At 38.0% G+C, this 24,157-nt stretch overlaps 2 protein-coding genes across 13 annotated transcripts in view; one reads left to right on the top strand and one right to left on the bottom strand.

Moving 5' to 3' along the window:
* Positions 1-5,332, bottom strand: part of FAM114A2 (family with sequence similarity 114 member A2) — a 44,499-nt gene extending 39,167 nt beyond the window's left edge. For 2 of the 6 annotated variants that reach the window (XM_055285533.1, XM_063642663.1), the window contains exons 1-5: positions 5,202-5,332; positions 4,651-4,783; positions 1,130-1,353; positions 664-763; positions 180-272 (exon numbers count right to left, since the gene is read on the bottom strand). In XM_055285533.1, the coding sequence (XP_055141508.1) occupies positions 180-272; positions 664-763; positions 1,130-1,339 (403 nt within the window). In that variant the 5' untranslated portion in view covers positions 1,340-1,353; positions 4,651-4,783; positions 5,202-5,332. Of the gene's footprint in view, positions 1-179; positions 273-663; positions 764-1,129; positions 1,354-4,641; positions 4,784-5,201 lie in introns of all 6 variants that reach the window. The other 4 variants (XM_063642661.1, XM_055285534.2, XM_063642664.1 and 1 more) reach the window with 4 other exon arrangements.
* On the top strand, positions 5,239-23,876 carry MFAP3 (microfibril associated protein 3). Of its 7 annotated transcripts, none has more exons than XM_063642668.1 (4): positions 5,344-5,839; positions 8,617-8,778; positions 15,964-16,424; positions 19,366-23,876. In XM_063642668.1, exons 3-4 carry the CDS (start codon positions 16,130-16,132, stop codon positions 20,157-20,159), a joined length of 1,089 nt encoding a protein of 362 aa, XP_063498738.1. In that variant the 5' UTR covers positions 5,344-5,839; positions 8,617-8,778; positions 15,964-16,129; the 3' UTR covers positions 20,160-23,876. The 7 variants fall into 7 exon arrangements, with proteins under 7 accessions (XP_055141511.1, XP_063498738.1, XP_063498736.1 ...); XM_063642666.1 differs by having other exon boundaries at positions 5,344-7,419; positions 8,614-8,778; XM_055285538.2 differs by lacking the exon at positions 5,344-5,839 and adding an exon at positions 12,590-12,645.
* The last annotated feature ends 281 nt before the right edge of the window (positions 23,877-24,157 follow it).

Raw genomic sequence — 24,157 nt, 5'->3', positions numbered from 1 at the left:
AAACAAGCAGTTAAAGGACATAGATGTCTAACTGGGAGCTAAAGATTCTAAATCCTCTTTCTCACTACAGTCCCATGATGCCCTGAGTATCAGATGTCCAATAAATACCTACTGAAAAATTAGTTCAGCTGTTCCATTTCAATTCATAATTCTAGGTCTTTATGTTTCCATATACTGACCTGCTACATACTTGACTTCAGTTGAAATTTCACTGGGACTAGGGATTCCAAGGGAAGTCTCTGCCTTCTCGATGACATTTGAAATACCTTGTCCTAGTGGGAAAAATAACTTTTTTTTTTTTTTGCTATTTGTCACCAAAACTGAAGAAACAAACCAAAAGTCAAACTTGAAGATTTTTAAAATCATTTAGGACCACAAGACATGTTATTTTGACAATATAATCTTGGCACTATTTCCTTAAAAAAATTGATTCATCATCACCAAAGAATAACTTCACAGTAATAATTCCTAGGCTTCAATATTCTAATGAGGAAATGCTACAAACTCTAGTGGCAGTATATATCAGCCCATCATTACTAATGCATCCTCAAATTATAAAGCCTTTGAGCAAACATGGAAGGAAGAAGAATTTTAACCAAGTCATATGCAATGCAGATCTGTATAAAATACACACAAAAATAACTAAATGACTGATGATCTTACCTACTGTGGCTACTGTAGCCGAGGCTGAGGAGAGTATGGACTTGCCCCAGCTCCCCCAATAACCCCATCTGGTCTGGGGTACATCTTTGGAAACATTATCCTAATTTCCCAGTAGGCAGAAAAACAAAAGGCAAAGAAAAATGAAAAAATTAGAGGAAAATCAGAATGTACAGACAAGGTATCTAATTATTAGCCAAAAGCATGGGTGAACAAATACATATTATTTAGCTAAAGAAATGTATTGCTTGACTGGCAGATATATGCTATCAGCATGTAAGTACCATGTAGCAAAAGCAATTATTCATAAAGGCATTTACAGAACTGAAAAGACTATATTTTAGGGTTGTAAAGAGAAAGAAATAAGAGCAATTCTAAATTGGTATTTATGCCAAATTTCTTTTAGCCCCAACATTTTTTAATCCTAATATTTTAATAGATACCCTACTTTGTCTGTGGTCTGTGATACCTGAATAGGGAGAACTTTTGAAGTCTCAAGGTCACTGGAAGGTTTGGTCTCTGGTCTTTTCCGAGTGGAAACTACAGGTTCTGATTTACTCTCTGGTTTGGCACCTTGGTCAACAGACTCAGAATTCTTGGCTGGCTCACAGTTTCCATCTTCAAGGATGGGGGCTGCTTCAGTTAGCAGTGGAGTCTCAATATCATCTTTATCTGACATGATTAGAACATCAGCTGGTAAAATGAAAGCCAAAAAAAAAACATTTACATAGGCTTCTTTGGTATAAAGTATTTGTTTAAATTTTTTAGTTTGAGATTATCATAGATTCACATACAAGTATAAGGAATAATACAGAGATCCCATACACCTTCATCCAGTTTCCCCCAATGGTAAAACTTCCACAAATATCACAACCAGGAAACTGTTATCAATGCAATCCACTGATCTCATTCAGACTTTATCAGTTTTACACACACTCATTTGTATTTAGTTCTATAAAATTTTATCACATGTATAGCTTCGTGTGACTATCACCACAATCAAGATACAGAACAGTTCAATCACAAGGATCCCTTGTGCTATCCTTTTTTTAGCCATAACCACTTCCCACACTCCTTCCAACCCAAAGCAATTACTGATCTCTCTGATGGACAGGTGTCCATCTCTGTAATTCTGTCATTTCGAGATGTTATATAAATGAAATCATACAGCATGTTACCTATTGACTTTTTTCACTCAGCATAAGCCCCTCAAGATCAATTTAATTTGTATCAATATTCCTTTTTATTTCTGAGTAGTATTCCATAGTATACATGTATCACAATTTACCCATTTATCCATTGAAGGATATCTGTATTGTTTCCAGTTTGGGGCTATTATAAATAAAACAGCTATGAAAGTTCATGTATAGGTTTTTTTGGGGAACATAAGCTTTCATTTCTCTGGGGTAAATGACCAAGGGTGCAATTGCTGGGTCATATGGTTAAGTTCACGTTTAGTTTTATGAGAAACTGCCATACTCTTTTCCAGACTAGCTACACCGTTTTACATTCCCACCAGCAATGTATGAGTGATCAAGTTTTTCTGCATTCTTGCCAGCATTTGACATTGTCACTACTTTTTTATTTGAGCCATTCTGACAGTTGTGTGGTGATATCTCACTGTGGATTTAAGTTGCATTTCTCTAAGACATAATAAGGTTGAACATCTTTTCATGTGCCTGTATGCCATCTGTATATCCTTGTCAGTGAAATATCTTTGTGTCTTTTGCCCATTTTCTAATGAGTTTTTTTTTTTACTGTTGAGTTTTGAGAGCTCTTCATATATTCTGTAGAATATGTGGTTTGCAAATATTTTTTTCCAGTCTGTGGCTTATCTTTTAATTGTCTCTGTTGGGCCTTTCAGAGCAAGTCTTTAATTTTAATGAGGTATAATTTATCAATTTTTCCTTTTGTTTATTGTCCTTAAAAATCTTTTAGTTATTAATCATTCCTACCTCAATTTTTCCAGGACATTATGAAATTTAAGCCATCAGATAGGATTTATGTCAGATCAACTTTTGAATACCAATGTTACTCAATTCAATTCCTTCCAGATGTAGCTCTTTGGCAATTAAAGCCAAGATACTATTGGTGTCTCTACAAAGAACAGACACTAGTTTCCAGGATAATCAAGGATTATCAGAGTAGAAATCAATACATCTCACACATATGTACACACATGCTGTAGGTATGTACTGATATGTACTAAGTGCAGAATTAGACCCAACGCATGCTATCCAAATGTTTCTAATGTATTAGAAAAGAAAGGCATATTAAAACTAAGGGAGACTGGATGCAGCACTATAAAAGATGCTGCATTCAGTCCAACACACAAAATGCTGAAACATCCCTGCCAGACCATCCAACACACAACATGCTGGAAAATAAAAACAGAACTCCGTTAGAATCAGACAATGTAATTCACGAACAAAGTACCTGAAATAAGCCTAGAGCAAACTGGGAATCTGAGTGCCAAATCCAGCCTACAGATGTTTTTATTTGGCCTGCACAGGATTTAAACTTTGCAAAAACTAGTTGCCAACATTTAAAAATCAGACTTCATATAAAAATACAGGCTTCCAACTTCTCACTTGTAAAATTGAAAGATCTAGCAACACTGGGCCCACATTCAACTCTGTAATAACCAGCTTGTGCCAAGTAGCTGCTGGGCCCTTTTAGCTGGGGCAGTTGCTCTCCAGCTCCCTACAATCCCCCACACAAATCCACTTCCCTCAAATTATGCTACCTGATTAACCTCTGTAGGCATCTGAGTTGGCAACACCTACCTTAAAAGCAGCTTATGATTTTGACAGATGATGATGCCAATGACAGGATTCAAGGATATGGAAACAACATGTGGGTACAGCCAAAGGCCTGAGGTCTGACAGTATGGAATATGAATAGTTACAGTAGGGAGTAGTTACCATGGCAGAGAGAAGAACAATGGGAAGGCATGAAGCTAGAAAGGCAGATTAAGACAACACTATAGAGTTCAGAATATATGGGTATATAATATAAACACATTATACATTTCCAAAACACATAGAGAAAAAATCCAGATACAACTACTCACTGACATACAAACCAACTTAGAAGTAGCCATTCACTCACTCACAAACATTTTTTGAGTACCTACTACGTACCAAGTAGTACCACAGTACCTGTGGAGATAGAGAACTAATGTAAGCCATTCACTCCAAGAGCCTATCTAATAGGAAAGACGAGACAGTTTTTGCACAAAGTTCAATTAATGTTTTGTGTATATGAATAAATGTTTCCTATCTTTTCCTTATGCTCTCTCCAGGTTGCAACACATCATTATCATCATCATAAATATATACAGTATACTATACGTAGAATATATAATATACACATTACATAAATTCATATAATTCCATGAAAGACTGGAAGGACATACTCCAAAATATATTTTTAAAGACAGGGTCTCGCTATGTTGGCCAGGTTGGTCTTGAACCTAGGCCTGGCCTCAAGCAATCTTCCCCTGCCTCAGCCTTCCAAAGTGCTAAAATTACACAAGTGAGCCACCATGCCCGGCCAAAACAGTCCCTTTACTAAAATATTAAACACTGGTTATCTCTATTCTTTCATTTATGCCAGATATTTGAGCTAAGCCAGAAGAGAATTTTTATGATGATGGTTGTTTATATTATCATTACTATCGTTATTAGAATGACTGTACCATCTCTTTACTCAACTCATTCATAATCTAGGAGAAAGGTTAAAAAAAAAGGGAATAAACACCAAGTACGTGGAACTGCACTATTTAGCGTTTTTGTAAGTCTTCCAGGCATTGTGTAGTAAGCGTGTAGAAATAATTGTAGTTTCTTCTCCAGTTATTTTCCCAATTGGAGGAGAAAGATTCCAATAACTGGAAATAAATACGGCTGAGCCATATTTTTAATAAAAACGCATACGCTTACACACACACATATATATTACGTATATATACACTCCCCCCACCCCATTTACCGAGCAGTACAGCTTAGAGCTAAGAGCACGGGCTCCGGAGTTGACTTTCTTCCTGTCCTGCAGCGATTGTGGGTTAGTCAGGTCACCTGTCTGCCTCTCCGTTTCCTCATCTGTCAAATGGGGTTCTGGGTCCCTATAAAGATTCAATGACGCGGTATGTGAGGGGCTTGGAACAGTGACCGACACGTAACCGCCCACAGGTTAACAGCTGCTATCAGTTGGTGTGGTGATGGTTTGTAACCTATCGTTATTAATACGGCTGTCTCTAGATGAGCAAACATGCGCTCTCACTTCTTCCCACATCCAAGAATGTGTCCCAAACGAGAGATCCTGTGTAAACGTCCGCTCCCAACTAAGTTCTCAGGCGCTGACAACAAGAATTCCTCACACAAACGTAGCGCTTCGATCACTAAAGCGCTTTCACAGCCCTCAACCCTGCCGCGAGATGTCCGCCGCCCACCGTCAGGTCACCGCCTCCCTAACGACTTCGGCTGCCCGGGCCCTGCCACTGAACCTCGCACCCCTCCTGCCTCTTCCAGGAAGCTCCGCACCTATCCGGCCGCCATCCTCAGCACAGTCACCGCAGCCGACTCCGCGTTCCTACTGCCCCGGAAGTGCTCCTTCAGCGCAGAGGCGGGCCGGTGTGTCGGAGAAAACTTCCGGGTTAAGCCGCCGCTGAGGCCGGAAGGAGCTAGACGGCGGTCGGGTAGGTGACGGTTTGGTTGGGGTCGCTGCAAGGGGGCTACTAGGAGCGCCGAGGCGTGAGTCGTAGCCTGTGGCTTGGGGTCGGGAGTGCAGGAGGCGAAAATGTTTGCCATCCTTTTGAAAGTCTGGCCTGGGTGCGGGAGTTCGGTCATCGAACACTTACTGAGAGCCAAATACCTGCCAGGCACTGCCCTGGGCTCCAGGCACACATCAGTCAACGAACGGAAGGGCCCTGCTCTCAAGCAGTGCGAGAAGCAGATTATAAACAAGTCAACAAACAGGATTATCTAAGGTGGTAGTAAGTGCTGTAAAGAAATTTAGACTGGATAAAGTGATGGAACGAAGTGGGAGAGTAACAAGCCGTATGAAAATCTGGAATAGAGCATTCCAGGCAGAATAGCGCGTGCAAAGGCCATATAGTGGGAACAAACTTAGCAAAGTCAAGGAAAAGACAAAGGCCACTGGCTAGAGCAAAAGGAGCAAGGTGAGAATGGAGAGAGATGAGGCAAGGGACTTGAGCCCAAATCTTGTAAGGCTTGTGGGCAAGGATGAAGAGTTTGATTTTTATTTGGAACCCAGTGGAAAACCATTGAAGGTTTCTAAGCAGATGAGTGACATGATCTGATTTATGACTTTAAGATTACTCCTGGGCCCTCATCAGAAAGATGCAGCTCTTCTGTTGCCGTTGAGCAGTGAAAATGCATGAAATCCAGACTGACAGAGCTAGGAAGATATTAAAATCAATCTTATTGTACAGATAGGAAAAATTGAATCCCAGAGAGGTGAAGGGACTTAGCCTTTAAGAACTCATGTTTTCCAACTCCATTTAATGCCCTCGGAATTATCATCTTAATTCCCAGATAAGAGTAATTGTCACTTCTAAAACTCTTCAGATATTTTCCTTTGCTTTTGACAATGATTCTCTAAATTTAGGTTCATCAATATCACCTGGAAGCTTGTTAAAATTCCAAAAAAAACAACAAAAAAAACCCGCTTAAATATAAAATGGATCATTTCCTCTGATTTTCTGTTGTAATGGAAAATGCATAGAATTTGGGGCTAAAGTATGGAATCCTGGGAAGCCACTTATTTTTTAAATGCTGCTGCTAATTGTGGCAGCAGTTCTCAAACTTTTTGATCTTAGAATTTCTTTATACTTTTAAAATTTATTGAGAACTTCAAAGCGATTTGTTTATAATAGCTATCAATATTTACTATTTTAGAAAACAACTTTCAAAAAAGGTTATTCATTTTAAAATAAACTCATTATATGTTAACATAAATAGCATTTCTATAAAGGATATTTTCCAAAACGAAAAATTATTGAGAATGGCATTGTTTCACATTGTTACAAATCTCTTTAATGTCTGGTTGAATAAAAGACAGCTAGATTTTTGTAACTTCTACCTTCATTCTCTTACAATGTCAATCATCATGTACCTCTAGAAAATTGCACCATATTGTTTGAGAATGTGAGTGAAAAAGGGATATGTCCTAATATTATGTAAATTGTTTTGAAACAGTGTCAGGGACACCCAGGAGTTCCTGCACCACACTTTTGAGAATTACACTGAATTACAGTGATTGTCATGCCAGTAAAAGAAATATGAGTTTGATTTGTAAATCAATAAACCTATATGCACATTAAAAATGCAGATGCCCAGGCATCCCCTAGAGATCCCAATTCAATAAGTCTGTGGGGTCAAGAAATCTGCATCTTTAACAAGCACCACAGATTAATTTGATATAAATGGTCTAAAAATTACAGAGTGAGAAAACCAGTCAAATGATTCTCTAGAGTGTTCTGCCTACTAAAACTCAAGATAGGTTTCTTTCCTTATCTTCACCTCTCTCCATCAATAGTTTCCAGAGCCTGAAGCTCTGGAAAGTTAATAAGTTTGTAGCAGACACCTTTCACACTACCAAGTCGATGAGTGTCTGAACTCAAAATTTTGAGCACTTGCCACAGGCAGTGGCCCTGTGCTAAGGACAGAAGGTTTTTAGACTCTGATTCATGAGCTTATAGTCTTTTGAACGGATAACTAACTGCTAAGAGGAAAACTGGTAAGTCTTACAATAGCATACTCTTAATGTGCTAGGGGACTGACAGAGCAAAAAAAAAAAACTCATCTGACAAGAGGGTGGGCGTGAGAGGGCTTCCTGAATAAGATGAAATTAAGAGTTGAATATTATAGAGAGGGTACAGTTTCCCCCAGAAAGATATTGATGGGAAGGGGCAGAAAGATTTTTAAGAAAAAGGAACAACTAGTAAGGTGAAAAGTTATTTAGAGAGAATAGAGTAAAACAAGCTTAGTTTAGGCTTTCAGCCATGGCAGGAAAGCTGAGTAGATTATAGGATTTAAGCAAAGAAATGAATGATAGTGATAATCAGCCTCTAGGTGAGGAAACTAAGACCACTGGAGCACATCATAGCTAATTTGTGATAGAGGTAAAGCTAAAGACCAGACTTAATGTTTAAATCCATTCATTCCTCCTGCAAGCAATTATCATACATAGAGGCACCTCTGGGCTTCTCATGACTTCTGTTCTGCTGCCTGAATCTATTCTTGGAGAATTACAATACCAGATTGGAATTTTAAGCTTATCTCATGGGCAGTGAGAAATCACCAGTAGATTGTAAAATTACCCTGAATTGCTCAGATTTGTGTTTAGGACCAATTCTGAGTGTCACAGTGTTTGGATAGATCATAGAGGTAAAAATGGAGTTAAGGAGATCCATTCTGAAATTAAAGGGATAGTGTGGTATACCCAGGTGAGATAAAAGGATATGACATAGGAGAAGGACAGTAGGACTTATCTGAAAAACGTGTAGGAGGTGGAATAATAACAATAGCATATATTTATAATTTACCCACATTAGTTCATCTTATCCTCAAAACTACCTTATGAGGCAGTTACTGTTAATATTATTTTATTTAATAAATGTGAAAACTAAGGCCTTGCAAGCCTATGGCTTCACCCAGGGGTAGGATCAGGCACCTTAACTCTAGAGCCCATTCTCCTAACCACTGAGCCATGATTGTCTTACAATTTTGATACTGCAAAACTGGAAGAATTGTCTGGCTATTATCTAAGCTGTTCATAAGCTGAACAAGTAGATCTGAGGGTAAGAGGAGTTCTGTTTTAACTAGACTGAGTTTCAAATAGAGATGTTTCAGGCTATAGAGGGGGAAAAATGGCCTGGGAAGATCATAAATCTAAGCCTGTTTCATTAATGTTTTTGTCATTTGCATCCAGTAGCTATTCAGCAAATAACTATGGCAAAAAGGATATAAGTTTCGGGTATAACTGAAATAATCCTGGGTTTCAAGCAAAGCTCTGATAAATACAGAAGATGTTTTTCCGGGTGCCAGAAGATTATGTTGAAGTTTGAGCTCAAACTGACCAAATGCTAGTTATGAGGTACGTGATAGCTCCAAGATAGGAATATAAAGGCTATTTTAATTAGAAACTTTTGAGTAAATGGCCCTCAAGATAGTGATATTCAAACAGAAATCACTAATTTTAATTAGAAACTTTTGAGTAAATGGCCCTCAAGGTAGTGATTTCTGTTTGAATATCACTAACCTTTTTTAGTTACAGATCACTATAATAATGCTTGAGTCTAGGCAGAACAACTTTGTGTTTATTCTTTGCAAAGGATAGGGTAGTGCTAACAATCTGCTCTTCGTTTGCTTTTTCTCCCCTTTGCCAATTCAGAATGCTGCTTTGTCAATTTGTGTGCCTGCTGTAGGAACTGGTCCGTTTTCCAAGTGTGACAGTGCAGGCAGAGAAGAGTGCATGAGCTGTAAATGCAGCCTAGAACACATTTGATTATAGAGAATGAAGCACTAATATCCCAATATAATTGGAGTTTAAAAAAAAAAATACCACCTGGGCATCAGTGTGTTTCCCTGCTTTGCATTTTCCCAGAACTATTTCTGCAAACATCAGTGTCCTCAGCCAACTTAATATTGAGTCACCAGAACGGAAATCAGCCATATTACTTCCTTATTTGTGTTGAAAATTGGAACAGAATGGAAATATTTCTTCCCTCAGAAGTTGGCAGGAGCAACAAGACAATCTGTTAGGGGTGACAGCTATAGACTCTTCTCCTTTTTTAAAATAATATAGTCAATATTCAACATGGTTTTCTGGGGTAAAATCATCTACATTTCTGATTCTTTATGATCCTAGCAAAGCTTACATTCTGTATACCTAAAAGATGAAAAAGGAGTTGGATTGAACTTGAGTCTTACACTTATCTATTACATTTTTATTTATTAATGCTGAAGAAAGGTAATATAGGCTGGGCACAGTGGCTCACGCCTGTAATCCCAGCACTTTGGGAGGCCGAGGTGGGCAGATCACCTGAGGTCGGGAGTTCAAGACCAGCCTGCCCAACATGAAGAAACCCCGTCTCTACTAAAAATACAAAAAATTAGCCAGGCGTGGTGGCGCGTGCCTGTAATCCCAGCTACTTGTGAGGCTGAGGCAGGAGAATCGCTTGAACCCGGGGGGACGGAGGTTGTAGTGAGCCGAGATCTCACCATTGCACTCCAGCCTGGGCAACAAGAGCGAAACTCCATCACACACACACACAAAAAAAAGGAAAAAAAGGTAATAAAAAATTTTACCAAGTAACTTCATCCACAAACATAGTATAGCCCTTTTTAACTGATAACAAGAAGGTGACACTTTGGTTTTCCTTTTTGAAATCTGTTCTTCGGTTTCAAATGTCAGCTGCTACATTAAAAACAGCAGGCATCAGATATATATATATTTTTTTTTTCCGAATACAAATGCATGTACTCTTGTGTCTCACGTGGCACCTAATATACCTGCCTTAATGACCTCAGCCCACTTAACTGATTTGGTGAACAATTCTACATCTGAGGATCTATATGTGAGGAAAAATTAAAGGATTGGAAATGAAAGTAAAATAACTATAGTATAAAGGATCATATGTTCAAAGCATGCAGGCCAAATATTATTATAGGAAGTCCCAAACATAAGTGAATTGCATTCCTAAAACTTACACATTTGTCTTTTCTCTGTTGCATTCACGGCATAATTACATTTCAATCACATTGTCTTAGATATAGTTAACTGTTTCTGGGCTGTCTTTCAAGCTGGTTTGTAAATTCTTGAGCATCTAGGACAGTGTCCTAATTCTCCTTAGCAACTCTTGCACCACCTACTGTACTTCATCTTCCACGATGGATCCTTGACCTAGCTGAGCTGTAGTTGTAAAGTCATTAGTCTAGAATGAGCAGAATGGTCACAGTGCAGTTTGTATTGCAAGTAGCAGAAACCCATTCAAGCTGACTTAGCAAAAAGGAGACTTAGTGTGAGGAAATAATAGTACCCTGATGCCAAGGATGATTTGTTCTTCCCTCACTATTTTTTTCTGCTTTGTCACCTTCTTGGGCACGTATCTTTGCCAGTGTTTTCTCTCACAGCTGCTGAACAGCCTGTTACCTGCAAATGGGTTATATCTGTTAGTCTCTCAAATCAGAAATCCTCTGTGTTCAAGATGTACATGGTATGAGTGAAGTGCCCAGTATTAACTGGATGTGTAAGACTATTGTGCAGCCTCTTTCTCTTGTGGCTCAAAATCAGTGTGCCAGGTTACTTCTGCCATGTTTGGCCTGAGAGCAGTTTAAGGGAGTTTATAGTGTTTTCCTAAATCCTGTCCGGTAGGTTTCTGTAAACTTCTAGTAGAGGCAAATGGCTGTGTCTGTACAACACAAGAACCACAAATCTTGGCCACATGGGCAGTTTGCTTGCCACACTCCACTATGTAAGGAAGAGAATAGAGATCTATGATGAAGATTGCCTGGCAGCCACAGACACAGTTCAATCACTTTTCGTGAACTTAATCTTTTTTCTCCCGCCTAACCATTTCCCCATTTATTATGTTGTTTGCACATTCATCTTCACTTTTGTGGTTTTAATTTTGAGTAAAATTTAATAAAGTTGTTTCTTTAAAAAAAAAAAAAAAAAAAAAAAAAGAGCTACAGGAATGCCAGGAAGTAGAATTCTATCAGGCACCACAGCAGCATGTATGAGTCTCTCTCTTTCTCCTGCTTCTCTTCCTGTCTCCCCACTCTCTCCCTTCCCCATCCTTCTTGTCCTTTCTTACAGCTTCTCCTCGTATGTGGCCCAAACCTGACTGCCTCAGCCCCCACATGCCTCCTTTTCCTCAAATGACCCTGACCCACAAGGGTCTCAATTCCAAGTTCCAAGAACAAAGATTCTATTAGCTTACTTTGCCAATAGGTAGTCTTCTTCCTAGGCCCAAGAAGATAGGGATAGGGCTCAAAGAGGGGAGCCGTTGGATAAGTAGATCACAAAAAGCTTCTCTACCACAAACTGAGGACACATACAATGTCATATCATGGTTGGGATCCAAGCTCAGTTTGCAATGCCTATATGCTCCATAATATCGCAAAATATTTGCAATGAGAAAAAGAAAAATGTGAAGTTTTAAATTTAAGATTAAAATTGCATAATGGTATCCCCTTCCCCCCAACCCCCAAGATTTTTAAATGGTTGCATCGTATTCTGAGTGTTTTATAATGATGTAACTATCAAATATAAATTTTAGTACAATATCTGAAAGAACCATGAACAATAATAATAGAGCTTATTCAGTGATTACCATTGCCAGACTCTGTGTTTTATGTATACTACCTCATTCAGACTTTGCAATAATCTTGTGAGAATAGATTCTGTTATTTTGCCCATTTTAAAGATGAGGGGCTGAGACAGGGAGATTAAGTCATTTATAAAAGTTGCAAGACTGGTTAGAGTCAGAGATTGTATTCGAATCCTATACTCTGAACCTCTCTGCTACCCTGCTTTTATTAGAAACCTTCAATTTTGCTGGTCTAGAGTAATCTAAATCTAGAATGGAATGTGAGTGATTATATCTCTCATTGGAAATATTCAAATAGCCTGGAGTACCATTCTGCAGGTCAGTTGTAGAGGAAATTGAGGAACTGTATTAGTGGCCCTTAGATGCAATACATGAATCCAGTGCCTCAGAAACACCCGGGGAGCCAATTAAAAGTCATAAATTCCAAGGTGCAAACACAGCGTTTCTTACTCACTTGTTCTGGGTTGGGACCTGGGAATCCATGTTTTTAAAAAGCTCTCCTGACAATTGTGATATTCAACCTGGTTTGGAAACCGCACTTGGTGATCTTTTATTCCTACCATTATCCTCTAGGACAAGATGGTAAATGAAGATATCAGGTTGGGAGTCAGAAGAATGCCTTTAATTAGGTACTTTTAAGGTCTTCCAAGATTGTTAGCATTGACTGTTTTTGTTTCAGAGAGTTTATAATAGGTAACTGTATGTCAGTTTGAACAATTATAATCCCTGTTGCATAACATTATTCAATTTATAAAGATCTGTCCCATACTGAATCAAATTTAAACTAATCTCCTCAATATTTATTGAGCATGTGCTAGTTATGACATACAGCAATAAAAAATATAGGCCTTTTCCTTAAGGGGTAGGTGAGATGGGATAAACTGCCTAGCAGTACAGAGCAGCATATACCAGCGCCAGATGAGTACGGTAGGTGGGGAGGGCTCTGGGGTGAAGGAGAAGCCATCCTTTATACAGCTATACTCTGAATTTATGTAGGAGGAATAGCTAAGGCCTTGATAGGAGGTTCAGGAAGTTTGTGGGAAGGCAGAATTCCATGTGGCAGTTATGCTTTGCCAAGCCTTGTGTTGGTGAGGACACTGATTGCCCTGCAGCCCTCGCCTGTAATAGCTGTTCATTCTGCTGAAGTTCCTGAATCTCAGAGCAGGAAGACCAAGTCCATTTCCTTTCCAGTTTCTTCTACACTAGCTACTTTGATCCTGGGGAGATGTGACCATACCCCCAGGTGATCTGCCCACGTTTGAGCCTCTCAGTTGTTTGACCTCTTCATCATGGACGAATATCTCCCTCACTCACTTCAGCCACTGTAGCTTCCGGAGTCCATCTCCAGTTTCACCGTTGGCCCAGTTAGTTCCTCTCCAGAATCAGGAATCAGACGTAGCATTTTTGGCCACTGCCTGTCTTTACCACAATTTTTTAGCTGTTTTTTGTGAACAACTCCTGACCAGTGACCCGTCTCCTTTTTCCCTGTCCCCTGGCCCTCTACCTTGAGTGCTTTCCTCTCAATTTTTATTCCTCTTTATTCTATAGGTCCTGCACCTGAATAATAGGTGCTGCACACCTCACTTTCTCAGAGGCTTTCCATGATGAGATTAACTCCCCGTGTTGGGTCCTCCTGTAGCATCTGTATTTTCCCTTGGGTAACATTGAGTGTATTTTGTATATATGTAGTTAGTGTCCATCGTCTGCCAGACTGAGCTTCGTGGAGGCTGAGACAGTGTCTATGGGGCAGTAGATAGGCACATGGTAGGTGCTCAATAGATACTCTTCAATATATGAAAATGTATCCTTCCGATCTAAAACTCAGTGGTGGGGAAGAGTAGAAAGGAAGGAGATGGCAGGATAAGAAATGAGGTGGCATTAAAATAAACTGGAGTTGTGGGGGGCTTTTTGTTTTGGTTTTGGTTTTACTACGGAGAGAGCAAGCCTCCAGCTCAGAGCCTTAAGCAGGCAGTAGTATCTCTGGAAGCTAATAACACTTCTTTGTTTTCATTATGTTTATGTGTACGGTTACTTTTGTCCACAGAACTGATGTAGAGTTTCCTTTTTAAATAAATGTGAAAGTAAAAATAAAATGAGTTGATTTAAAAGAAAAGCAGAAATGACGATAATTTGGTTCATGGATATAGTAAAAACAAACAAACAAAAATGACAGGAGAAGGAATGAATGAAGTTTGGAAAATGCTGCCATGGATGAAGCTATAGGAACTCCTAATCAAAGTTTTGGGGAAAGCCTGGAGCATTTTTTCAGCACACTCATAGCCTATCACTATTGAGAACCACTAATCTAGAATAAAGTACAAAATTATGTCCCAATTGCTATATATTTTGTAGTGAAAAAGAACTTGGAAACTTACATGTCAAGCCCCTAGCACAGTGCTTGGCTTATGGCAGTCATTCAATAAATGTTATTTCCATTGTTTCTACCCATCACTCCCTCTTAAAAAAGAGACCGTGTTCTAAGCTAGATTCTCCTACTAACATAGCATATCGTAAGAAGCAAATCACTGTGCACTGAATCAATTAGATTGTATTACTTGCAAAATCCCCTCTCTGCCTAAGTCTTTGTTTCCTTTAGTGTCCTTATTTAGTGGAGTTTTAGGAGGAAATGGAAATAAACACGTTTAGTGTGTCACGTATAGCCAAAGTCTGAAGGTTTTTTATTTTACTCTGTATACTCCATCCTTAAATTTTAAAGATTTAGAAAAGTATTTGTCACCATTCAATCATCCTTTCAAGGGCTAATGAAAATTAAATGACATTTGCACCATATTGTAATTTAGACTTTGAGATATTTAACGGCAAAATACAGTGATTCATTGCTTTTTATGTTCTGTGATCAAGCAGCCTTCATATAAATATAAAGGAGAGTAAATGTCATTTCCAAAACTAATTATCTTGGGGCTTTATAAGACATAAAGCTATTTCATCCCATATTTTATAGAAATAAAAGCTGAATTTTTTATTTGAGAGTTGGTGGCTTAAAGGGAGTCAAATTACCAGGAAGGTGATCATAAATACATAGACTTTTGGACTAGGATGTTATTTTGCCTTTTATTCATGATATTTTGCTCTTCTTTTAAATTTGTCTAACAATCTGTCGCTGTAGTTTTACATTGACATTTCTACTAACTAGACACTTAAGATGTCAGTTCCTCCCTTAGTTAGTTTACAGAGTTTGAGCTAGAAATTTGGTATCCTTACAAACTATTAAATACACTATACTTTGTCTCTTGGTATTGGAGAAACTATTAAAAGAAAATTCTGTTGTCTAACATTCTTGCCCATAAAGGAGGTTCCATAGCTTTAGAAGTCAATAACTCTATTTATATGTATGCAGTAAGTGCAGTTTTCTTTCCAGTGTTAAAACAACCCACCTCAAGTGTCCCTGCATTATTTATATGTAACATATCTTTGTACTTGAATTACTCAAATTTTGAGCTCCATGGTTATGATTATGATATGCCAGTTGATTTACATTATTGATATAACAACAGATGGTAATGGTGCAGGTTGAAATCAAAGATCATTAAGATAAATATTTTAGCCTTCATTGGCTCCCTGTTGCATAAAATTTGTCAGAATGAAATAGAATCATGGCATTTCAGAACTGGAAGAGTCCTTAGAGATTATCTCATCCAGTCCCTTATTTGACAGATGAGAAAACAGAAACCCAGAGAGAATGCTGCTTGCCAAGGTCGTACAGCTAGTTAGTAGCAAAGCTAGCACCAAAATCTAGGTCTGCTATTTCCCAATTCATTGCTTTTTCTGCTGTCTCTGTGTGAGATTTTTAGGTACTGTTCTCTCTAATTACTCCCCAGTGTCAGCACCAATTATTCTAATTCACATCTATTCATTTCTGGAACATACACACTTTCACTCCATTATGAATCTCGGTTGATTAAACTTTGTATCTGGCTTTCTTTTAGGTTCTCTCCTCACATCTTTTAAACTTGAAGACTAGAAAATATAACTGGATCTACCACTTGTTTGGAAAATTTCTCTACCATGCAATAAATTACCCGCTGTGCTCTTGTTGTAGTATAGAAGTTTTTGAGTTCTCCAAATCAAAACAAGATTTTCTTCCATTTTCCCATGAAGCTACATTGTTGCTTATTCACTTTAGTGGCAAGTATTATTGTGCCAGCTGCTTTTGTTTTGGAAGATGTGGACTTCAACCAAATGGTTTCACTGGAAGCAAATCGTAGTTCTTACAATGCATCCTTTCCCTCAAGCTTTGAACTCTCAGCAAGTTCCCACTCGGATGATGATGTCATCATAGCTAAAGAGGGAACTAGCGTTTCAATTGAGTGTCTTCTCACGGCCAGTCACTATGAAGATGTCCATTGGCACAATTCAAAAGGACAGCAACTGGATGGCAGAGGCAGAGGTAACTGGTCAGGGTATAATTAATCAAGGTTACTCATTTCCTGTTCTGTCTTCTTATTTTTTTAACACATTAAATAAGAAGTCTCAAAGATAAGGTGCCAAGGTGAATAGTTTAAAACATTTGAAAGGTCTGGAGTGTTGTACCTATCAGAAAAATCAAATTAATTATAATTGTTTAACCAGAAGAAGAAAAAAACAAATCATTGTAAATTTAAAAGATGTTCACATGATGACATTGAGCTATTTTCTCTCCTTCTGATCAGTTGGTTTTCTTCTTCATTGAAGGTAGAGTAAATCAGGGCTGCTGCATACAGCTGTACAGGTGGTATACAACACAACTCTAGGAGCACCCTTCGGCTAGACTACTATGTCAATAGTACAGTGTGGTGGCCCTGTGTGAATACATCCAGAAGGGTTTTGGCTAGACTTAAGAAATTTGTTATAAATAAAAAAGTTTTGCTCTGAAATTAGTTACTATAAACTTTAGAGGAAATCCAAGACATTTTTGAAAATGAGTATCAATCTGTGTGTAAAACTTTGACGTCAGGTCTCAGAGAATTAAAAGGGCACTATGGAACTTGTAAGCCCTTCCAGCTCATTTCTTTTTTTTTTTTTTTTTTGTATTCTATACCTTAATTTACTGGAAAAGAGAATTTTTTTTTTTTTTTTGCATTTTTTGTTTCTGTCTTAAAAATCACATAAACATAGTGATAATGTGTTCAAGGTCTACTTTTTGACAGATTTTTGTTTAGTTTTCCTATTCATGGATCTGTGAATATATCTTAATCCAGACTACTCCTAACCAGTGTTCTGTTATAAAGATCTTTTTGATGAGTACTTGAGTTATAATGGACCTCAAAAAGAAATCACCATGAAAAGCCAAAGGGATGAAGATTAAATTCTAAGATCCCCACAAGCTACACTTTCAGAAATTTTTTTGTTAGAAAGATAATGTAGCCTTTTGAAATATAAAAGGATATTGGTTATTCATATTAGGCTGGAAAATACAAAAGGAGACAGGTGATACTTCCTTCAGACATATGCACTAAATATTTTAATCTATAGACTGAGTGACTAGTCACCAAGGGATTGAAGAGTTTGAATTGTTAGAGTATTTTTAATCAGCGTGTTTAAAATACATAACTATTGAATTAGAGTGATACCTGGAATGTGTACTTTGAACATGATTTGGGGTTCCATATTTGGACCCACTGAACCAGACTCCTATCTTCTCTGGGCTCTATGATATCCTGACCAAACACCTCTGAGATTTGAATTATTCATTCAGTGTCATCACTGTAGACTGACTGCATAAACGAAGATTTAGGTTAAAACAAGACCAGCCAAGTGGAATGGCAGTTTTATTTTTCTATTTTGCCTTTACTTTGAAAACCACTAACATCTATCATTGATGCTTTCAGCAGCAGCTCTGGAAAATTGTATTAAATTTTATGAATCTCAAGTGAGAGGAGTTTAAAGAGCATGTCAGTCTAGTATAAGGTTCATAAATCTTGAGCTATTATCAGCAAGTGAGCTAGAGTTTATTAGATTGTGGTTGTAGTGCAATGGTTGATGAATGGAGTCTTCGTAGTTCATCATACCTTGGATTCAAATGGTGTCGTTTTCATAGCTGTAAGTTCATAGAACAGAAGCTTATGGAAAATGGCTATATTCATAACTACATGTTTTCCTCTTTTTGTATTAGTGAAATGATGGCTTTTAAATATATTAATACCTGTAGGATTGAGATAAGTTTGGATGATGATGAAAATGGACAAAATCCAGAGTGCTTACTAATTTATGTGCCACTAAAATAATCCAGAACCATAGAATCTTGGGGATGAAAGAGATTTTGAAGATTGGGCACTCAAGTAGTGCTTAACAAGCAGTCTGCTAACCTCCCCTGGGACACCACCTCTAGTCATTGGAATGCATCCCCACACTGCAGGTTAGCCCATCCTTCCCATCTTTGAATGGCTTTCATAGTTAAAGCACAGAGTGCTTTGGGAATGTATCACAAAAGTAGGAATTATGCAGGCAGAGCCAAGTTATTGAAGGATGTTTAATCAAGATGGGTAGTCAATATGCTTTGCTTTGCTTACACTTGTATACTTCTATATACATGTTCCCTGAATGAAAATACCTTCACGTGTGGAAGAGAGGCAGTATGTTTTAGGTTGGTTGAAAATAGAAGGAAGCATAGGCATCTTAAGGGCAACTTTATTCTTTTTGCCAAGCTTTTCATTTACCATGACTTGTGAGATGCATTTTTTGGCCTGTGCTTCAGTTACTCTTGCCAGAAAATCAAGATATCACCATCAACAAAAGTTTCTTAACAACAAAAAAAATTGATATGTGCAAGGCATACCAGATTAGGCAGTTAATTGAACAAATGCATTAAATTGCTAGGATTTTTTTTAATAATTTCTTCTTGTTAAATAAGTTCACTATGGAAAGTGCGCAAACACAGAAGAAAATAAAAATTACTCATAAAAATTTAAAATATCGTTATTTTAAACCATTGTTTTATATTTCTGAGACATACCCTCATAGTATATGAAAATATATTGGTTGCAATGTGATGTAGACAGACACGTATGTATAAACTATAAGCTTTTTTTATGATTAGTCATTTAGCATTTTGTAGACATACCTGTTTCACAGAAAGGCTTTTGAAGTCTAGCAGTGAAAAGGAAGCTATGTTAATTATTAGTGTCATGAAGGAAGATCTTGATTTCCTTTTAAGATCCAAGCTAATTAATTCTGACTCTGGACATCACAATCTGCCCTTTTTTTACGTGATTTAAACAAACAGTAGAATCTAACAAATCAGTTGAGTTAAAGTACTTTGATGAAGAGGTGGAATATTGATAAGGCAGCGGGCATATTTAGTAATCTTCTTTTTGCTATAATTTTTTTTTTCATTTCTGTTCGATTATCAGGTGGAAAGTGGTTGGTTTCTGATAACTTCCTAAACATCACCAATGTAGCTTTTGATGACCGTGGGCTCTATACCTGTTACGTCACCTCTCCAATTCGTGCCTCCTACTCTGTCACCCTACGTGTTATCTTCACCTCGGGAGACATGAGTGTCTATTACATGATTGTTTGCCTGATTGCCTTTACAATCACCCTCATCTTGAATGTCACACGGCTGTGCATGATGAGCAGCCATCTTCGCAAGACTGAGAAGGCCATCAATGAGTTCTTTAGAACTGAAGGGGCTGAGAAACTTCAGAAGGCCTTTGAGATTGCAAAACGTATCCCCATCATTACCTCAGCCAAAACTCTGGAGCTCGCCAAAGTCACACAATTTAAGACCATGGAGTTTGCTCGTTATATTGAAGAACTGGCAAGAAGTGTCCCTCTTCCACCTCTTATTCTAAACTGTCGAGCCTTTGTTGAGGAGATGTTTGAGGCTGTGCGAGTGGATGACCCTGATGACCTGAGTGAAAGAATTAAAGAGAGACCTGCCTTGAATGCTCAAGGTGGCATCTATGTCATTAACCCAGAAATGGGACGGAGTAATTCACCAGGAGGAGATTCAGATGATGGCTCTCTGAATGAACAAGGCCAGGAAATAGCGGTTCAGGTTTCTGTCCACCTTCAGTCAGAAACCAAAAGTATTGATACAGAGTCTCAAGGCAGCAGTCATTTCAGTCCACCTGATGATATAGGATCTGCAGAATCTAACTCTAACTACAAAGATGGGGCATATGAAAACTGTCAGCTGTAACCTACAGTGCTGTAACCCAGTACCTACAAAATCAGCTCTCAGAAAAGGAATCTGTTTCTTAGAAGAAATAACATTTTTGCCAAAAGATGACTGGGGTTTTTCCCTTTGTTAATATTAAGCACATCAGAACGTGAATTGCCAAAGTCTTCATTAGAAGGCAGCATTTTTCCTATCTGATACTTTTCAGTCATTTTCCTTAGAGCTTGATTAAATTATGCATGCTAAGATTTAAAGGAGCCCCAGATAAACATGATGGGAAAAGCACTGAACTAAGAGTCCCATGGTTTCTCTTCTGGTCACAGTTCTTCCATTGGTTGGATCTGATACTTGGGACTTCAGTTTTTCCGTCAATAAGATGAGGGATTAGGTGAGATCTGAAGTTGTTTCTAGCTCTATAGCTTGTTAACCCATCACGTTTAAATTACCAGAATCTTCACTCATCTCTAAGTAAACCTTTCCCTGGACTTTTACTCGCTTCTTTTGGAAAGTATTAAGCTGAGATCTAAATTTCCACACCAATGTCATAATGCACAGAGGTTTTTGAAAAACATCTGAGTGTTTTTCAGATGTTTTGCCATGTGGAGCATATAATGATATGTGCAAGGTTGAATCTTTTCAATGTGGCACATGTCTCTATGGTTATACAGATGTCAGGGAGCTAACTGCTCATTTGTAAACTACTTTCCATGATTAAATTGGTCCTTGGTGGGGGTGTATCATCTTTTTAACTTACTGAGACATCATTTTAGTTCATTGAGGTTGGCAGGGATTTCCCAACTGATCTTCCAAAGTGAGCAGTTTAGTTCTAAGGAATAACGTCTTTGATGCTTTTAAAATAAGAACAGTGTCAAATCATCTGTCTTCTGGAAAATCATGGATTTTCATATTTCTGTTAATAGAATTTCTCAGGCTTTCCCTTTTTAAAAGTATTAGACTCTACAAATAGGTTCTATATTTGGGATCTCATCCTAGGAGAAAACCCAGAACTGGATTCCTCTTAAGACCTCTGTCAACCCTCCTGCCCTTTGTGGTCTTAAGTATGGTGCTATAGGTTGCATGCCTCTTTATCTTGTTTATTTGGTTAATATTTTGTTGTTGAGGTTTTTATTTTTGTTTACTTCAGATACATAATTCTGAGCTATAGCTGCTTTTGTAGCCTTTCCGAGAAGCACTAACCTGAAATAAGATTGGATAATTGTGAGGATGTGTTACCATATTAAAATACACACACAACTGATCTAGACATCAAGAGGAAGAAAAATGATGGATGATGCCACCTGGTTCAACTGTATACAATAAACACTTAAGATGACATTTCTTGCCTGGCTGAGATCTGATATAATGGAACTGTAAATACTCTTCAGAACAATTTCTTCAGCTACAGGAAGCGTGGTGCCATATAATTTTAAGAACTTGGCAGTGGAGCTCCATTTGGGGCTTCACGTTTCTTCATTTGACTTCTGATTATTGAAGCATTGCTTCAGCTAGAGGCTCCTGAGGGAAATGTTCAGAGGAGGTTTTATCAGGATTTTAATTTAAGGTTTCCAACAGAGGAAGACAGGAAATTCAAAGTGTGACCGGATAAAAATCATGCCTCCCTTTGTCCAGGCTTATCAGAAGTAATACATCTGCTCTGAATAGCATGAATGAATCAATGTGCAGTTTTATCAGATGGCATCATGGATAAAGATGATAATGCTGCCTTTTCTGTCTCTCAGGCTGTTTCCATGGAAACCTCTAGAGCCAAATAAAAGCTAACCAATCATTTAGCCAAAGCTTGCCTTGGCTCATAGACTGGTATTTCTTTAAGGAAAATTGTTTTTATATATTTGGCTATGAGAGCAAAGGCTCTTGAACATATCCTGGATTATGGAACACTTTTTCCCTTCCCTTTTCTCTGGAAAAATTAAATTTTTTTTCTCTCCACCCAGACTGGAGTGCATTGGCGAAATCATAGCTCACTGCAGCCTCCAACTCCTGGGGTCAAGCGATCCTCCTGCTTCAGCCTCCCTAGCAGCTAGGACTACAGGTGTGCACCACCTTTCCTGGCTAATTTTTTTTATTTTTTGTAGAGATGGGGGTCTCACTTTGTTGCCCAGGCTGACCTTGAACTTATGGCTTCAAATGATCCTCCTGCCTCACCTCCCAAAGTGTTGAGATTACAGGCATGAGCCACTGTGCCTGGCCAAAAAAAAATTTTAAATCCGTTGTCCGGGGGTCTGTCCTCTAAACATCCCTCAGATTTCAGATAGTACTTTCAACCCTGTCCTAACAGCAGGTTTGCAGTAATCTCTTAGAATATAGCTTGTCAAATTAGAGAATGGTTTTACCCCACATATTCTCATAGGAGACATTATTATTTGGAACCCTAAGGTAGACATGTTTAAAATCAAAGTCCTAAGAAACAACTTTGGAAAAATGGAGGAAATGTTTTTTAAATCTGTAAGTTTGCACAATACTGTATAGTAACTAAATGCACACTACTCCATTGTATCCTGGTTATTTTAGAAACATAGAAGGGGCCTAATTTGGTGGCCAAAGTAACTGGTTTACTTTGAGTATACCAGCTTATGGTGCCATTGATGAGGAATTAAAGTAGGTCAAAGTTTAATTGGAGTTGGTATTACTTCGTAAAGCTATTTTTCAAGAGGAAGAAAACCACACTTACTAATATTTTCTGTATCTAATCAAATACTCTTCATATATAATTAAGCCTCATGTTATCTTTTTTTAAAATCCTTAACCTTTTGAACTTCAACTATGGTCTAAAAGTCTTGATGGTAACTATAGTGTAATTATCTTTTTGTCTCACTGGATTTTATAGTTAGTGGAAAATGCCCTTACAAAATGTATTTAAAATAGCTCTGTCATCTCATTTGTAAATTTTGTCATGTATTGTGATATAGTGAACCTTATTGTCCTTATGAAGTGGTAGCTTTGTGAAATACATTCACCAAAAATCACATTTGAACATCTTTATGATTCCTTACCAGCTGAAGCCAGATAGACAGGTATCAATTGAGCTGATGCCCCACTTGAGTTTATAGGCTGTTTGATAACTGCCTGTCCTCCAAATTGTGTATGTATATGTTATGATGGTTTAATTCTTGAGTCAGGGCCAGCACGCATTTATATTTTCTACTAATTACCTTGATAGAAATATCTCGGAAATTGCTGATCTGGAACGGTTGTGAGAAGACTCCTGGCTTCTTTTTTGCCTCACTTAACAAATATTTTAAGGTCAAAGCAATATCTGTGCACGGCTTTCCTTTTGCTCCTCCAGACACGTGAGGCTGTTGGTATAGTCCTCTTCACCCTCTGCATGTAGCTTCACCCTAGATCAGACTTTTGTCTCTTGGGTCCCAGATGGCACAGGAGCACTACATGCTTGTTTTCTAGAGCCCAGCCAGTCATGGGTGCTAGCCTAGTCTCCACACACCAGCAAGTAGAACCCAAGTGTATTGTATAAATATTTCCTGAGTACCAGTAAGAGAATGCATTCTTTTCTCATCTAGGCCAGGAATGTTGAAAATGCTCAGCCTTACATAGAAACTCCTAGATTTTCATTAACGCATTTCACAAAAGTAAATAAGTATTTCATATGATTCAGAGGATGTTTAAATTGTCAGCATTTTAATAAATACTTGCATTATAATTTTGTCTCTTTTTAAAAAAAAGTCATACTTGAATATAATTTATTAAACGTTCAATGGAGTATATAGTCTATTTGATATTTTCTATAGTGTATGTTTCATTTGTATGTTTGACGAAATTTGTATGTTTGATGAAACTTGATGTTAATGATTTTAAATGGGTAATTTTTTGGGGAAAGGGTAGTCTCACTCTGTCGCCCAGGCCAGTGTATGATGGCATGATCATGGCTCACTGCAGTCTCATCCTGGGCTCAGCAATTCTGCCTCAGCCTCCTGAGTAGCTAGGATTATAGGTGCACGCTAATGCGCGTGGCTAATTTTATGTGTGTGTGTGTGTGTGTGTGT

The sequence above is a fragment of the Symphalangus syndactylus genome, chromosome 7 (genome assembly GCF_028878055.3).
Source record: "Symphalangus syndactylus isolate Jambi chromosome 7, NHGRI_mSymSyn1-v2.1_pri, whole genome shotgun sequence".
In the NCBI taxonomy this organism is placed as follows: Eukaryota; Metazoa; Chordata; class Mammalia; order Primates; family Hylobatidae; genus Symphalangus; species Symphalangus syndactylus.
This window is presented reverse-complemented; position numbering and strand designations above follow the sequence as displayed.